Genomic DNA, 17,907 nt, shown 5'->3' on the forward strand with positions numbered 1-17,907 from the left:
CTGCTTGCTTTTTAGATAAGGAATCTGGAGAGCAACTTTCCAAAATGGTAGATGATGCATGTATGTTGCTGGCGGATTACAATGGCAGGTTGGCAGCTGAAATAGATGATAGAAAGCAGCTAACTCGAATGTTATCAGACTTTCTCCGATGTCAAAAAGAGTTCCTTGCAGAGAAAGAACATAAGCTGGAAGTGCGTAATATTTTGTTTTAGTCTCTTCTTCACTAAAGCTTGTTCTTGCAAATGTTTCTAGTTAGCCTGAACAACTTTTCTCTCCGAAGACAAATATTTTTTTGCCGCTGTTATGTCTTTGCTTCCAGCACATTAGTAACACATTGTTTGATTCTAGTGTTCTAAACTTACTAAACCAGCTCTTTCTGCTTTTCAGTCTTGGTTATACCTACAAACTTAGTTTTAGTAGTGCAGATGGAAAGTCTTATCCCTGCTGTTACAAACTTAATTCTTCATGGTGTCATTTTCTTTCCATGCTCTTTTCATTCGTTGTTGTAAGTCTTAGTTTTGTATTTGCTAAAGGATAAGAATTTAATTCCAGGTTTCAGCACAAGTTTTTAACCAGCCTCAAGCATCCATTAAACCCAGGGAAATGTACTTACAGCTTCTACAGCCTCTAATACAGCTGGTTATCAGCACTAGCCACCAGCACAACCAGGCAGATCATAATAAAAGAGTGATGCAGGGTGAGCAGCTCATTATTAGCAAATGATCCCTTAAGTTACTCCTTTCTTTGCTATTACCAATCACCTGCTTTTCTTTCCTACCATGTACTACTGTAAAGCCTCCTGTGGAACATTCCACATATTTAGAATATGTCCATAATTTCATATCAGTGGCTTCCCAGTGCTAACCTTGGGTATTACAGTAATAGAATTGAAGCTGCATCATTTTGCAAGGGAAGATGTGTGAACAGTCATGATGCCCTGTAACTGCAGCATATGCATATATGGTCCCAGCATTAATTTATCTTCAGGTTTCATCATATATGCCTGTCAAGAGCATTTTCTTTCCCTAGTGGTTTCTTTACCTTTAGCTTCATAACTTTGATTCAGATTTTGTTGTGCTTTTTTTCTGGAAAATGCTGTTTGTAATGTATTTGAAGTCATCATTCAGATCAGTTGTGTCATTCCTAGCCTACTCTTATTTCCTGACTTCCTTTCCTCTATGCCTCACAGAAAATCAATTGATGAAGGTTCTTCCTATCAACCTTACTGTGTTTATCCTGTGGGAAGAATATCAACCAGCTTCATGTAAGATAGATGGCATGCACAGTAGTTCTGATCTCAGTAGCAACTGATCCAACTGCATAATGGAACCTGGAAGATTAAAGAACAGGAAGCCTTAAGCTTTTCATCATATGCCCTACCTTCCCTCTGCCTGTGTAATGGGTTTGAAGGACAAGTTCCCATAATTTCATTGAAGGACTGGTTGTCTAGAGGCACTGACTTGTTCATGTAGCTCATTACCAGCAGTTATATGCTGTGTAGGTATGGTAACCTGCCAGGATAGGGAGTTGCTCAAAAGGCAGTGACTTAGTCTTCAGACAGATTTACCCCTCTGTAAAACAAGAGAGCCATTTGAAAAGAAATTAAAAATAGTTGCACAGCTGTGAACAGATTTCACCCTTATTGGTTCTTTTCAACAAATAAAAACCAGTGTAATTTCCCATTATTGCTAGATCAGAGAATTCATAATTCTGAGAGAAAGCAATTGCATATTACTGGGCTGTTATGGTGCTTCACATAGTTTCTTGGCTGAATTATTTAGACTGCTAAAGGATTTAATTCCAACATTACAGAGTTTCATCTTTGGGCTAGTTTGAGGTCTTTCTTTAAAAGTAGGAGACAGTCTCAGTGTCTGTAGCAGCTTGTTTTAAACTGGTGAAGTCCTAGGATGTTGAAGTACACTGTAAGAATGTTTTTAGGCTGATTAGTGTGGCATAAATATGATTTCCTAATACAGAACTATGAGCCAGGATGGTGTTAGCCCAGTAACTAGTAAAGGCCTTTGAGCCAAGAGATTTCAAAAAACAGGAACCTTAAAATGGAGTTTCTAAACTAGTGAGAGTAAAGTGACTTTAGGCTCACTATCAGTAGTGCTTTTTTGTTTGGGAAGTAGAGGCTGATAAACATTCTCAAGTTTTGAAATGTAAGATTAGGATGTCTTAGTGATATTGTCTGTAGGGCTTGCTGACTTAGCACATGTAGGATTTATTTTGGTGATTAAGAAATGGAGATGAAGTGAGGACTCCCTGTTCTTACAGATTTGGGAAATTACATGACTCAAATTGAACCTTGCTTCTTGGTTTGTCATTTGAAATAGAACTGGGAGAGGGCCTTTCACGTAACTCTTTGAGAATGTGTTTCCCTGAACTGTCTGTCCCTAGGTTTTGCTGTTCAAGTTTCATTTCTGGTGAAATTAATTTGTTCCAGACAAGCTTGTTTCTTGTGTTAGACTTCTGGCTATTGATACTTTCCCAAGCATAACATGATCTCTCAGTTGTAACAGAAAGTTTTTATTTCTTCCTGAATTGCTATCACCAATCTGTGAGTATAATGTTGAGATCCTGCCTTGCTGATTCCTTACCATACCAGGCAGGTAGAGTAAGGAACAAGTGGATGTATTCTTAGTTGAATCTAGAAATGTTACCTGCTGTTAACTTTGTTTAACAATTTGAATTGGAATTCCCAAAGAATTTTCAGTAGCTTTCAGCATTAGATAGAAGCTTTAGACCTAAATAGGCCGATCTTTTATCTTCTGAAGATAATTTACAGGTAAGTAATTTTGCATAACCAATGTTTCCATCTTCCTTAATTTTTTAAGAATGAGAGTATCTCTGATAGTTATTTCTGAAACAGAAGTGTGTGATTCCCATCAAAATCGAGGTAATGTATGTGCTAAATCTTGACAGGAAATTTTGATAACAAGTAAATAATGTTATGTCTGCATCAAAAGCTAGCTGTACTGCTTGATAGGTGACTTTCCTAAGTGTGTTTGGGGTAAGTAGTGTCATCTTTAACTCTTAAATTGTTTTCTTTAACATCTGTCTAGCTTCTGTTGCAGGTGGTGGACATGGACCTATCTTCTAATGATGTCACCATCCATTAGTAAACACATCCTGCTAAAAATAAATTTAAGAATCAAAATCTTGTATTGTCTGTTGTTTTTGAAAACTTGAAGAGGAAGAATTCTGTAACTACTCATATCAAATCTCTGCTATTTTCATCTATATTCTCACAAGCATTACTGAGTTTATGCCTGAGATGGATAAGTATTTATCCAGTGTCATCTCTTTTTCCTGAAGACTAAAATTTTCACATGGTTGTTCTTAAAACTATCACATTCTTTCAGTGAACTAATTCAAAATTCCCAATACAGAAGTTGGGGGGTTGCTTGCATTGAAGCTGCCATTTCCAAAAGGAAAAAGCTGTGAAAACAAGACTTTTTCAGCCTTTTGCTTTTTAACTTACACTGCTGGGTTTACATGATCAGAAATAATGGGAAGTGATGAATGTAGGACTTCTCCTTTACAAGCACAATAGAAAAACTTTCACTTTATTAGATAACAGAGAAAATGTGCTTTATAATTGCACTTAAGCCCCTTTAGAATCCCCCTCAAATTTAGGATCGTGCTAAGGAGTCTGTTCCCTTCACTTTTGGTAGTTTTAAAGCAGTATAAATATTTAAGGTTCAGTGTGCTGTGGCTCCAGCTAGGATTTCTAGCTAGATAGGATTCTGTCTACTAGAGAAAATGGAAATTTTTATAGAATATTTTTGTAGAACTTTTTTTCTGAAGCCTTTGATGACTAATACCATGCCTGTTCTCTACCACTTCGGTTGACTTTTTACCTCTTTCCCTCCGTGTTGTACCTCCCTCCTGTCTCCCTGCCCATCCCCTAGTTTTTGAACAAAAATACTGGTTCATCTCTTGGTGTCACTGAAGGATAAAATGAGATTTTTTTATTGCACAGGAACAAGGAATTGGGTACGTAAGTTGATATCCAGATTTGGGTATCAATTTGGCTCATGTCCTTTTGATAAGACTGTCTTGTTACTCTAGAATTAATATTGCCTTCAAAGTGACATGAACAAGAGAAATACTTGATTTATTGTTCTCTCATGTTTCTTTGAGTTTACCTCTCCCTCCCACAGTCTCCTGGATTATAGTGTTTAGTCTCTTATTAAGTTTCAATTAGAAGGTTTGATAGTGGACATCTTAGGTGACTCATGAACAGGTGTGAGTAGGGGATCACAGGACACCACCTCACCTTCATTTTGGCCTTAGGAAAAGATGTAGTACTGCTGCACTTAGCGTGAAATGGGTATACAGTTTCTTGCATACTTCTATCAGTTTACCACTTTAAATTTGGGAATATCTTGTCACTAGATTCAAAGTTTTGTGAGGGAAGTGCTACTCTGGGAAGCTTTCTGTCATTTAGCAGCTTGCATTTAATTAAAACAGTTAATGCTGCTATCTTGCATTTCTGATTTTCTACAGCTCTGTAAGCAGTATTCATATTCTTACACTCACACATCTGGTTTTAATTGTAGTTTCTTAGCATGTTGAGAGAATATGTCATGTTCAATGCACATTTATTTCATGATTGAGCTTTTATGGCTCCATATAGCTTGACTTATCTTCCTGAAGGTTTTAATTTTGTCTTGGAATTTTACAGATAAACAGCAAGCAATTAGTCAGCCTTGACTTTTGCTCTGGATTTGAAATACTTTTTTTCCTGCTCAATTCACACTTAATGGTTTCAAATGTAGACAAAAATATTAAGCAAACAGTTTAGGGCTGGCAGTGGTGTAACAGACCTCTTATCCTTAAGTTTTGTTTTGCAATACCAAACTGGGTTGGTGCTATTGTCTACTGTTGCCCTTCACCATAGCCTTCATGATAGCACAGGCTGTGGTGCTTTCCTTGCTGGCTTCTTTTTTTTTTTTTTCCCCTTTAAACCCCTTATTCATCCTTAGTATGTTAGTATGTCAGGTTCACTCTGCTCAGTGACAGAGTACTTGGAGTAATATATTCCATTATACTTTGTATTTTTCAAGTCCACTATTGGTAGTTTGGATTCATTTTTCATAACCTTGCAGCTGAGCACCTAAATTATTTTACTGAGCTTTGGTTGAAGATTTGTAGGATGAACCCTATATTGCCTTTTGTTACGGGGTGGAGTTTGCAGCATTGAAGGTGATCTACAACTCCATAAATGTGGCATAGCACAGTAACTCTTAAGTTTATCTGGATTTGGAGCTGAGCAGTTAACAGTGGGGTGATTACAGAACTGGTAACTGGAAGGTATCAGGAAGTGGTCAGTAAGGTTCATCCAAACCCACTAAGACTGTTTTAAGATCTGATACATGCTTGGTACCTGATAGTGGTACAAACTGACGATATTGTGTGATCTCTTGACATAGTGAAACATTGTATTCATTTTTGTTCAAGATTGCAGCTTCAAAAATTGAGGCTGACTTGGCAGAGCTTTCAGTTCAGGGAACATATGACTTGTACTGAAGGAAATCTTTTGAGTCATGACTGTGGATCTTTTCATAATAAAGGGGGGAGAGCCTTTGCCAAAATTACTTACTTTCTCTAGTGCCCCAGTTCCAAGTAAGTTGCACTGTTTTTCAAAGAAATGTATGTAGCTCTTCACCATAGGAAAGAAATGTAGGGTAAAGATCTCTAATGGGTGTATTCTTTATGTTCTAGCTCTCTCCATCCTGCTGTGTATGAGATGAAATATAATTCAGGAACAGGCCACTATGCTTAGATATTTGTGTAGATTGGTTGAAATCCCTTGCTTATAGGTTCGCCATTTGAGAGGGTTTGTGTATTGTAAATGATTTATTAGAATTTCACTTTTTTTTTTTTTTCAATTCAGTTTTACTGAATACCAGCACTGGGGTTGTGTTTTGTAAAAGCCAAAACTGGGGAGAATTAAGTGATCACTGAAATAGTAATTTCTCCTTAGTTTCTCCTTAAGATGTGTTTAGTTTAGGTGAGGGGATGTTTGAAATAGGACATAGGTTGCATCTCTTACCTGCAGTGGAAGTAGGCTTGCTAAGTGTTTTTACAAATTGCTGACCTGTCTTTCAGATGTGGTTTCTTGCTTTCTATAAGCACTTTTTTCAGTGACAGAAGATAAACTTGTAGAGTTTTGTAAAAGTAATTTGCAAGAGCGGTGGAGAACAGCAGCCCTTATGTCAAACACTGCAAAGCAAAGTCAATGGTCAGTGCATTTTGTTCTTTGTGTTCTACCCATTCTGTGAGAATAATGCTAATTTGGCCCATTTTCATAACAAACTTACAAACTCTCTGTACTTGAGCAATAAATATGCTTCTTTCATAAAGTGACTTACCAACTGCAGCCTCAGATACCATAGTATAGAGTTACTCAGTTTGTACCTGAAAGATTAGACTTCACAGCTCCATGTTGTCATTCAAAGCAGCAGAAACACTTGAAGGCTTCCTCCTTTTAAATTGACCTTTCAGATATTTCCGTGTAAATCCTGGCTTTTCTAACAGATTGAGCAGGTTGTAGGTTGTACTTTGCTCACCCCTGTAAAATAAAGATAACCTTTTGCTTCAGTTCATCACATTTTAAAGCATTGTTGGACATTCAGGATATTCTGGTTTTGAAACAAGATAATAAAAATGTTACTGCTGTTATGTTTTTTTATCTATTTCACCCTTATTATTTTTTAAGGGTGAGATTTTTTTAGCTTTCATTCTGCAACTTGCCTGTTAGTTTTTATTGAAAGGCGGGGGGGGGAAGTATATATGTATGAGATACCACAAGATACCAGGAACTTAATACCCTTGAAATGCGTTTTGAATTTATTATAAAAATACTGAGAGAAGATACTGGATTATCCTAGGTAGGACTTGCTGTTGTTTGTGAGACTTCTAGCCAGAATGTTCCGGCTATTGCCAGCCAAAAACTTCATACTGTTAACCAAACTGAATGGATCTATTTGTGTCATCCTCAGAAGAAAAAGTTTTGCAGGTATGTAAAACCTTGTGCAAACATCTGAGATGATGGGAAATTGTAAAGGGAATAATCAGTGCTCTAACTTAAATTTCTTGAAAGACAGCTGTAGATTAGCAGGTGACTTTCTGCAGTGCGTTCTGTAGAAGATATTTTCTTTGCTTTGATCAGAAGTTTCCCGGACTAAAAAGAAAACCTGGATATAAGAAAATTATGTAGGAAAGACTGATACTGTAGTGTTTATGTCAGTAGTAGCAGTGAGGTTTTTCAAGTTCAAACTACCTTTTCTGCAGGCCCTAATTTTCAACAGTTACTGTTTAAATATTTTTGTTAAAAATCTGATGTTTGTGTTGCTGGACTTAGTAATTTTTTTTTTAATCTGTATTTTGAATACAAAGCAGAACTGTAAACCCTGCTTGTATCCTTCCCACAATTAGAAGCTTTTGGAATTATTTGTTGAAGCAGCTATAAACTCTAAATAGGAACATAAGACCACGCTGAATAATAGATAGTCATTCTACACAGACTAAATAAACGTCAGTCTTTCTGCATGGGAGTTACTAAGGAAACATTCATAATCAAGATTCAAAAAAACCTTAAATGTTAAGGCTGAAAAAGGAGAGAGAAGGGGAGGGTGTTGGAAAGCTCTGCTTCACAATTTGAGATGACTTGTATGAAAAAGCTGAATCAAAATATGTTGCTTTAGCTACTGTCTTCTGGTAGTTTCATTTAATAGGAAAATAAGCCCATGTGAATTTGAAGATAATTGCAGTTTACTCAACAGCAGTGCTGCTTAGAGTTCTCTGTGAATAGTGCCCGCATTAAAACCTGTGTTGTTGGGCTGATATTCAGAAGTTGTTTTACAACTTCTACAGTTTAAATTTTTTATTTATTTAAATTTTTATGCTATCACTAAGACCTTGAACTTTATTTAAATAAGGGGTTTTTTGGCTAGCAAACTTCTATGTGAAGTTAAAAGGAAGCACCATGCTCAAGCTACACTTTACTATGACCTATAATAGTAACCTATAGTAGTAACATTCTTTTGCTGCATTTTTAATAATGTTTTGCCTGGGTGATTGGAAGGGCTGATGAGAACTGCTTGTAGAATTCTCTGACAGAATACGGAAGAGAAATGGCTAGAACATCAGCCTGCTTTTTTTCAGCCTTGCTAAAACAACAAAAACCAGATTTTATTCTACAGCAGACTTCTGATGTTTTCACTCAAAACCACTCCAGTGTTACATAGAAGAAATTTGTGTAAAATCCAATATAAAACATGGTGGCACTCATGCTGTTGTGAACAGAGCTGATACTTTTGGAGAATTTGAATGTACACAGCAAGAAAAGTCTTTGGGTGGACAGCAAGTAGCTGTGAGATGGCATTTAAAGAAAATACGCATCCAGTTACTGTAGTTCTTTGGCAGAGTGCTGATATCTCACTGTTCTCACATTTACATAGGAAAATAATTCATCATCTTGCATAATGGTCTGAGGCGGCAAATACTGTCAGAGCCCATTAATGAAATAATGTATGGCCTTGTATGTTGTATGTTGTATTTTAAATCAGCATAGGGGAAAGTAAGAAATATTAACTTGTGCAAAGTGATTAGGAAGTATAGGTGCCATTGTCATGACAAAACCTGACTCTAGGGTAACATAATTCTTAGCTGGACTGTGCTGAAAAATCCAGTTCTTTAAAACTCTGTATCTTTCTGTTAAAGCTCATTGGTGAAATACAGAACTTTGGGTAATGTTTCCTTTCAGGTAGTAGTGACTGTAGTTTAGTTTTTCCCCTGGCACCTTTCAAAAAGTATTAAGAAGTTGGGTTATTTTTTCATACCTGGATTCCTCTCATTAATTGGGGTATGGTACATGTCTCTGCAGAGTGGAGGGAACAACTTGGAAAGTGTGAGTTGAGGCTGAGGACAATGTTGAAACACCAGCTCTTTGTCCTTTGAAACTGTGTCAGTAGTTATTCTGGGCAGCGTGATGTAAGAGTAGTTGATGCTGTTTTAGCAGCAGTGAGAAACAATCTATCCCACAGCTGTTGTTCTTGCTGAGAATATTTCTTAGCCAGGAGGAAGTGGAAGTTGTCCCGGAGTACTCACCACCACCGCCTGATAAGTGTGTAAAGTGGTTCTTACACTTGTATTAAAACTTTCTTCTAAACTAAAGGAATAGCCAGAGTCCATTGACTTTTGCGTTTGACTGAAGCAGTTGTGATATTTTTCAGTTCTGCCAAAAGTAAAGAATATTGTATTAATCTGATATGTAGTTGGTGAAGTTTTTTCCACTGCCAAAGTTTGAAATGCTGTGGACTAAAATTGATTGAAATATGGAGGAGCAGAACATGGAGAAACAAAACCAGGATGATGTATAAATCCTGTAAATGAACTCCATGTTGTCCTGGAATTTAATTTTATTTATATAGTATGAAGATGTATCTCTGACATAAAAAGTACATAAAGTTGACTTTATTAGAGAGGGCAAAACATTTTTGTAGTATTTCTCAGTTACTGCTGGCAGTGATTGGCAGGAGAGAAAAGACTGAGTTCCAGTTACACGGGGCTTACAGGTATTGTCCAATTTCCTGTGAGACTTGACTGTTGCAGTTATGCTGCCAGTCATATAAATTCTTTCCTTTGGTAGGGAAACAATCCTAATTAGGTCTTAAAAGATTGATGAAATTACTTCTGTGAATACATAAAGAGAAGAGAGGCCCAGAGGGATGTTTCAGTAGCTCTTCTCCCCTCAGTCTATCCTAGTCAGCCTATGGAACATGGAACCAGCCATAACTTCCACTGCTCTTTGCCACCCCAATAGTTAGGTGATGTAGAAAACATCAAGGAATATTGGGGTAGAAAGGGGAGAGCTGGAGGGCGCACACTGGCTGGGAGCTGCTGTGGGATGGAGAATTGGACTAACTGGGATGGAGTTAGAACTTTTGGCACTACTGTGGGTGTAAAACAGTTGTCTGAAATAATAACATTGAAATGATGTTTCTCTGAAAGTAAGTAATCTAAGGAGCCAGTCTTTGAGGTGTTCTCTCCCAATATCACTAGCTGCTTTATTTTCTTGCCTGGTTCCGTATTACATTTTTTTCACAAAAGCATCTTTATTTAATTTCCTTCATCTGTGAAACTGGCATCACAGCAGGTTCTTATATTCTGACTGGGTTAGTAATTTAGAAATATATTTTGAATTCAAATTGATTATGAAAACCTCCAGCCTTATGCACACTAGGATGGTAACCCTATTATCTACTGCAGTATACCCCTTCATCACAAAAAGAAGAAAAAACAGCTGTTTTCAACTTTTTGAAATTGAATAAGATGTTAAAAATTTGAAGTGAGATGGTACATATTTAAATGAAAACATTGGGAGCATTTTGTTAGTATCAAAAAGGAATTTTGGTTTCTTCTTTTTCTGCACTTCTGCACTACCAAACTGGAAAGGATGCATTTTAATTCAGTGTAATGAGGATGGTATTTTTGAGGGCCATTGGTAGGAGAGGAATACATTGTGAAGTTTAAGACAGAGGCAAGTTTGTTAGTGGATGAAATAAGGACTCTGATGAGATAAAGGACTGTTAAGAACATTATCTTCCCCAGGCCTTCTCTCCCGGAATCAGGCTTTTTTCTCAGTGCAGAAGAGATGCTCTCTCCATAGTTAAGTTTATGTTCCATTGTGTATACATCATTTTTAAATGGGGGTGAGAGAAGTAGGATAAATGCCACGTGCTTTCTAAAATAATTGTAGATCTTACTGTAGCTGTGCACCAAAGGGCTGGGATATTCATCAGTATTTCATCAGATTATCTAGCACAAATCCTGAAGTATTTAAAACATTTTTGTGAGTCTCTGATTTAAGTGTAGCCTGATGTTAACAAATAGATAGAAATCACTGTAAAATTTAATTTTGGATCTTCCCAGAAGTTAGACATTTCCCTCAGTATTTTGGTGGGTTTTTCTTTTTCTTCCTCCCCATGCATCCAAACCAGATTTTTTATGTTGCCTTGTAGAGGTGTAGAGAATTGGTTTTGTAGTCAGCACATGCAACAATTTTAAAGCTTGGCTGCTGGCAGAATTTAGGGTAGAAAATTTACAGTGGCTGCTTAGTACATTGAAAGAGAGATTTGAAGAACAGAATTGAGAGTTGGAGATAGCATTGAGCCTTTAGTTCTGCCCTTCAAAAGACCATTATTTTGAGGTCCATTCTGAATATAGAACTTGAAAAACGTGTCAAAAGCAGCAATAAAATGCGAAGTGCCGTGGAGAACCAAGATTGACATCTGACTGTGGCCCTGCAGGTTAAGTACGCTCTTATTGGGCTCTATTTCCTCAAATGTTAGGTTGTCACAACTTTCCATTCTTGATTTTGTATTTCTTGCTTTGTTTTTCATCAGTCACTCTCAAAGGTTCATTTTACTCCAGCCCAAATACTTCATTGGACAGAAAAGGAGGTAGAGGGACATAATTGTTTTTACCACAGTTATTTATGCTTTTAAACAGTTCTCAGATTTTATGTGGAACACTGAGCTCCCTATAACTGTTTTAAAGACAAGCCTCAGAACTGTCATGTTCTCAGTAAATGTGAGCCCTTTGATCCTGAAGAAGGTAGAAGGCAGGAGACGGCAGATGGTGTAACTCCCCCGAGTGTTACACTTGGCAATGCTTCAAACACACAAAGTTTTGATGTAGTTTATTTCTAGGTTGCTAGTAGCTACCAGAGTAGGAGGAATGATTCTGCAAATGCAGTAGATATGAAATCAGTAATTTTCTGCATCACATCCCTATTTGCTAGTTGTAATGACCCATCACTTTATTTCTTCTTTTGTGCACTATCATTTATTTTGCATTCTCCTCAACCCATGGGCACCAAACCAGAGGCTACTGAGAACATGGCATTCATAGAGAACTCCTTTTTCTCTGCATCCCTCCACCTTGTCTCTGCTGTCCTACACATCCAGACTCAACAGTGAAAGCTGTAGCTCTTCGTTGCCCAAGATTTGAGAATATAGAATCGAAGCCAAGTTTAAATTCTTGACATATTTTAGAAACATAAAATTTCTCATAATAAGTTACTTGTTTTCTGGTGGAGATAATTGACATCCTTCAGCTGCAGTGAACCGTGGGCAAAAGGTGGTAGCTGTAGCTCAAAAGGCCAGCATGTTTGATGGATAAATTTGATGAGCTGTGCCATTATCAAGTTTATTTTGGAGTATTTGTCATCCAGAGGAACCCAGGGTTTTTGTTAAACTGATGCTCAGCACATAGCTTCCAGACATATCTGTTTAGTCTTAACTCATCTATGATTCCATAATAACCAGTGTGAGAGATGCTGGATGAGTGCCAATAGATCATGGTTTCCTCTTTCCTCATTTTCTGTCTTCCACTGACACGACTTCTGTTGTGACAAATTTTTATTGCTGCTGGGTTTTTTTAATGGTGGTACATTAAACAGTCATTAGTCTTACATGATCTGAATCTAGGAGCTGTACCACTGTAATTAGTGTTTTATACACTGATTGTTTAAACAAAACAATTTAGTATGTCATCTTGAAAGCCAGACATTTCTTGTGTTTGCTGTCACAGGTCGTGTAGTGAATAGAGTGCCATTTCCAGTAGAGAAATGTGTCATAGGATGAAATTAGATGCAGCTTATGTAGACACCATTAAATTCCGTGTGTGTGTATACCTGTTGTTTGTTTTCTTGGTGATAACTCAACTACTACACTTAGCTTATCTGAAAATGTAGGAAGGTCCCTATTTATAATGCTGTTATGTGTGGAAGTAATCAAGCATTCTTGCTCAAGCAGTGGTATCTCGCAGATGTTTTATACTCATGCTGAAAGGTTGGGGAATAAAGCAGTGATGCAGGTGCAAACCCAAAGCAGAAAGTACAGTCACTACAAATCGGTTTGGTTTTGAGAACCTGCCTGAACTTTTTCAGACAACACATTCTTCTTAAGAACCAGTAATTCTTGATTTTCTGGATTTCTTCTTGTGTGATAGTGCTGTGTTAGAACACAGCAGCAAGAAATTTAAAATGGCTAGGCTATCCTCCAGACAGTAGTGTTTAAAACAGTACTCTTTTGGTTTCCTAGCTGGCTTCTCACCTGTAATTTATATGGATTGTTAATGCATTCCCTTACTGTAGAACCTGTAAAGGGAAGTCATCCTAATTTCATTGAAAATGTAATCTGCAGCTGTGTTGTACCCATGTTCTCAGCATTTCTAGAAAAGAGCACCTTGAAACTTTTTTACCTTCTGGCTGATTCATGTCCTCTGCTTTATGCAAAGAGAAGAATCCAGTTTTCTGTAACACCAGGGTCTTCCTTTTTTTTCCCCAACCCACACATCAGTAGAGTTGTTGTGCTTTGTGCTTTGAGTCCCAGAAGGATGCTGCTTTACTATTTGGCTAATCAGTGTTATTAGTATTGGATCATGCAACTGCTTTTAAACCAGTTGAAAATGGTTGTGTTGATCCATATGTAAACCACAAAATGGTGTTAGCATAATTTTTTTCAACTCTAACAGTTCAAGATAGAGAAGATTTCCTGTCACTGATGACTAGGAGCATCTCACTTATTCCAGTAGTGTCCTCTGTGCTCTGTATGTGCATATACAAGTCATCAACTATCATAGTACCAAATCCTTGAAGCCATGCTCAATAGCAGCTGCTGTAGTCAGTGGAAAATTAATGTTCTTATGCAGCAAGATCAGAAAAATTGTACGTGCTCAATGACAGCTGTAGGTTTCAACCTTGTGTTTCTGTTAAATAGTAAGCAATAATTCTTAGGCTTCTGAGGGTAAATCCTGTATGCGGGCTGTAGAGTAATCTTGGTCACTTGAACTTCGGGTTGGGATTTACCTGAGAGTATTCATTGTCTTCTGGAGTCTGAATAGCTAACATCCAATTAGGTATATAACTAAAATACAAGAGAGTTTACAGAAGGTACTCTTAAATATGCCAAGAATAATAAAGACTGATGTTCATAATGTAGGTTTTACAATCTGCAGTTATAAAGTGGTGAGATTGTTTTGCATATTTCAACGTGATTGATAAAGGTTACTATTTAAGAATATATATTTTTAATTTAAGAAGTCATAGATGTATTATGAGATTTAATACTTAGAACATATTTATTTTCTGCATGCGAGCTAGTGCCCGAATTTCAGTAGGAGGAGGTTGCCGGAAAGTACTGAATTTCATTAGAGCTCCAGTGAAAACAAAGCTACTGGTGGAAAACACACATGCACAGACAAACTGTTGTGAGGGTCAGCAGGCAGGCTCTTAGTGCTGCAGTGGGAGGGAGGAATACTGTGCAATTATATATATATATGTATATATATATATGTATATATATATATATGTATATATATATGTGTGTATATATATATATATATATATGTATGTATGTATGTATGTATATATGTATGTATGTATATATGTATGTATATATACTGAGAATGCTGTGAGGTCCAGAGTCTCACTGAAATAATTTCCTCAGGAGACACATTCTTCATGTCCCTCAAAATGTTTAATGGCAGGCAAGCTTTCTCTTCTGCTGCTGCATACAGATGTAGCTTTTAAAGAAGGTTGCTCACTTCTTCATGGCACGTGTGTGATTAACAATGCTTTTTCTTCCAACATTGCAGTACCTGGCATGCTTTTATGTAATGTCAGACGGCTTTTGCCATGTTGCGCAATGAACTTTCTCCTCCAAACTTCAGTTCATTTGGAAACATAATGAAGTATGCCCTACACAATTGCAGCTTTCACCTACACATGAATTACTGTGCGGAGAGTTTTTTTGTTGTTTTTATTTGATCCTGTGGTCTTGACTCTTCTTGATAAGGTAACTATGAGGAAGTCACTTTCCCTGAACAGCGGCAAAAAGATGATTTTGGTTTCTAGTTCTTTTAGCTGTGGAAGTGGGGGACAGATGTGTCCTTTCTTCTCCATCAGCAGTTACTTGCCCTTTCAGCTGGGACTCCTCTTGCTATGCTGTTGCACCATCAAAAACCAGCTAGGGATGGCTGGGGGTCACTGACGAACTCATTTGGGCTGTTGAGCCCTTCAGCCTGTGGTACCTGGCTAGCCTGGGTTTGAGGGGTGTCAGTAGAGAAACTTCCTTTTACTTTATAAGGCAAACCTTTACAAAAAAAAGTTAAAAATTGGAAATGTATGATGACTTGTATGGTTACTCTTTAAGATGGTATCTTGTGTGCAGATCTTTACATTTTATTGTAAGTCATGGCCAAATAGTAAATGATTTTGTTGTTTCCCACTCTACATGGAGAAAGGTTGCCTTTTCCCATGACATTGCACTGCAGAGTAACGAAAAGTGACACATCCAGGCCTAATACTCAATCCCTCTACTTCATGGCAGGCTGGAAACATATACCCAGATGGCATTTGTGTAGTTCTTCATAAACACACACTCCAGCCTGCCACAGATCGTGTCCAGCACGCCAGAATTCTAAACAGTCTGGACAGGCAGATTTTGCTGTGCCTGCCAGTCAGTCGAGCTCTTGCCTGAACATCAGCTGCAGGTTCAGACCTGCTGGTTTTGTTTCCCTTGTCATCAGATGCTGGGTATACTTTATTTTTCTTTCAGACTTCACATTTACAAGAGATCTGGAAATATGAGTTTATGGAGAGACCAGCCTTAAAGGTTTTAAGAGCAAGTAGGGATAGACAATTAATAAAAAAGATCCTGAATTGCTATACTAGCCATGTATACTGGATTTGTATTCAATTCAGTTTGCCACCATGGTAAGCCCTTTTCTGCAGCAAGTGCTGTTTCATTGCTACTTCGGATCTTGTTTTCTGAGGGAATTTGAAGCAGCTCACCAGTGAAATGAGACAGATATTGTTACTTTGCACATTAATTTGGACAGCAAATCTGCTAAAACCCTGCTTTTCTAAGACATTGTCAGGAAAACCAACTTTTTAAAAGAGAGGTTGTACAAGTTCTTATTTTAGGCTGTGCAACTGGAAATAGAGCCTGAGGTTTTCTCCAGAACCCTTGGTGCAAATTTAAAGCTGTATCAAGTTTGTGAGAGCAGATTTAGTGTGAATGAGAGAGAAGATTGAAGTGTCTGTCATGCAAGAAACCCAGGGTAATGAACTTTGTGAAAATATACCTAAGTGACTTGCATTTTGACATGCAAGAAGCACATGGCAAAAAAGGGAATTTAAGTGATTTACTACTTTGTATAATTCTTTTGACACTGTGTAAACAGGAAGACTGAAGGAATTTCTTAAATAATTTGCTTTTTTCCCCCCAGTAACAAGTTTACTGAATTACTTATGATGTTTTTTGCAAATATCTTAGTAGTAAATTACTGTAACAACATTTAACTTACTATGTTTTCCTCATGACCTGATCTTCAAAGGTCATTTCATCCGCAGCTGGATAGGAATACAGACATACAGAATGGAATGTACACAGATACTTCTAGAGTTCTATATAAACCAAGATAATGATTTTAAAGATAATTTTAGTGAACTATAGGTGGCTTGAAAGAAAGAAAAGTGCTTTAAAAAGCTAAGATACTTTAGGTTGAAATGATATTGCAGCACTGAGCCTGATGAGTCCAAGAAGTGTTTGGACAATGCTCTCAGGAACAATGGTGTGCCTCTTGGGGGTGGTCCTGGGCAGGAGTTGGACTCAGTGATCCCTGTGGGTCCCTCCCAACTCACCAAATTCTGTAATTCTGTGATTGATAACCTGTGATACATGCTTTATCAGTAGATCACAGAAAAATGTGCATTAGTCAGGTTATTGCACTCTGTAGGCTTTTGGGAGCAATATAGTTCATAATGGGAAAGGAGAATTGGAAAAAACACTGTAAATATCTTTCCTTGTTCTTTTTAATGTTGTTTACTTGTTCTGTTTTGCTCTCTCTCTAGACCTTTTTTTCCCTCTGATTTCTCATAATTTCTTCCCTGGCAACTTCTTTCTCCACCTTTTTTATTATAAAATAAAAGCAGCTATTTGAGCAATTTGGAATTGGGTAAAAAACGTGAAAGACATGTGGGTGTGCCAAATTTGCTGCCTGAAATCGGTTGATTGATAAGAGACTTCATCATTAATTTTTCTTGGAATTGTTCTGTGCTCTCTATTGGTATCACTTTTCTAAGGCTGTTTTTTCTAGTCATAATATTTTAATACTAGAGCTTGAGGGTAAGCACTTTCTTTAAAAGCACTTTTTTCTACAATTTTTAAATTATAGAACTTGTATCTATGTCCATTTTTGGAAAATTTACTTTATGAATCTTGTTGGTCGTGGAAGAAGTGCAATTGTTGGCTTGCTTCATGCATAGTAGAGTTCTCACTGGAGATACTCCTGCAGGGTGTTTGAGGGGCAAGTAAATCAAAATATCTATTGCTGCTGTGTACTTCTCCTTTCCAGCTTTGCCTTTCTTATGCTCCCATCCCCATTGCTGAACACAGCATCTGAAATACCTATTTCAATCAAAATGAGAGAAAAACACAGAAATCACCATGCAGCATATCAACAATTTGTCTTACAGAATTGCTCTAATTAGTCATGTAAACTATAGTTTCAATTATCAATTGACACTAGCATATTCAACTACCATTAAGCAAATCAGGCCTAGGAATGCTTATGGTTGAGCTTTAACTTAATGCTCCTCTTGAGAATCCAGGTATCTAAAATAGATGGTTCAACCTACTTAATAAAGCTGTGAGAATGAGTTGACAAGTGTAATATGAAACTGTCTAGCTGATAAAATTCATTAGAATGTTGGAAACAAACACATATTGGATGGCCCATAGCATTTCTTGACTTCTTTGAGAACTATCCATTTAAAATCTTTAAAAATCATGTGCTGTTAAGACTGTTTTGAAATTTAAGGTGGCT

The 17,907-nt window shown here is 37.2% G+C and overlaps 1 protein-coding gene across 1 annotated transcript in view; it reads left to right on the plus strand.

The window, feature by feature from the left end:
- Positions 1–17,907, plus strand: part of RPRD1A (regulation of nuclear pre-mRNA domain containing 1A) — a 43,267-nt gene that overhangs the window by 11,834 nt on the left and 13,526 nt on the right. The window contains exon 6 of the mRNA XM_058026608.1: positions 16–191. Coding sequence (XP_057882591.1) covers positions 16–191 — 176 coding nt within the window. The remainder of the gene's footprint in view (positions 1–15; positions 192–17,907) is intronic.

The sequence above is a fragment of the Melospiza georgiana genome, chromosome 1 (genome assembly GCF_028018845.1).
Source record: "Melospiza georgiana isolate bMelGeo1 chromosome 1, bMelGeo1.pri, whole genome shotgun sequence".
NCBI lineage: Eukaryota > Metazoa > Chordata > Aves > Passeriformes > Passerellidae > Melospiza > Melospiza georgiana.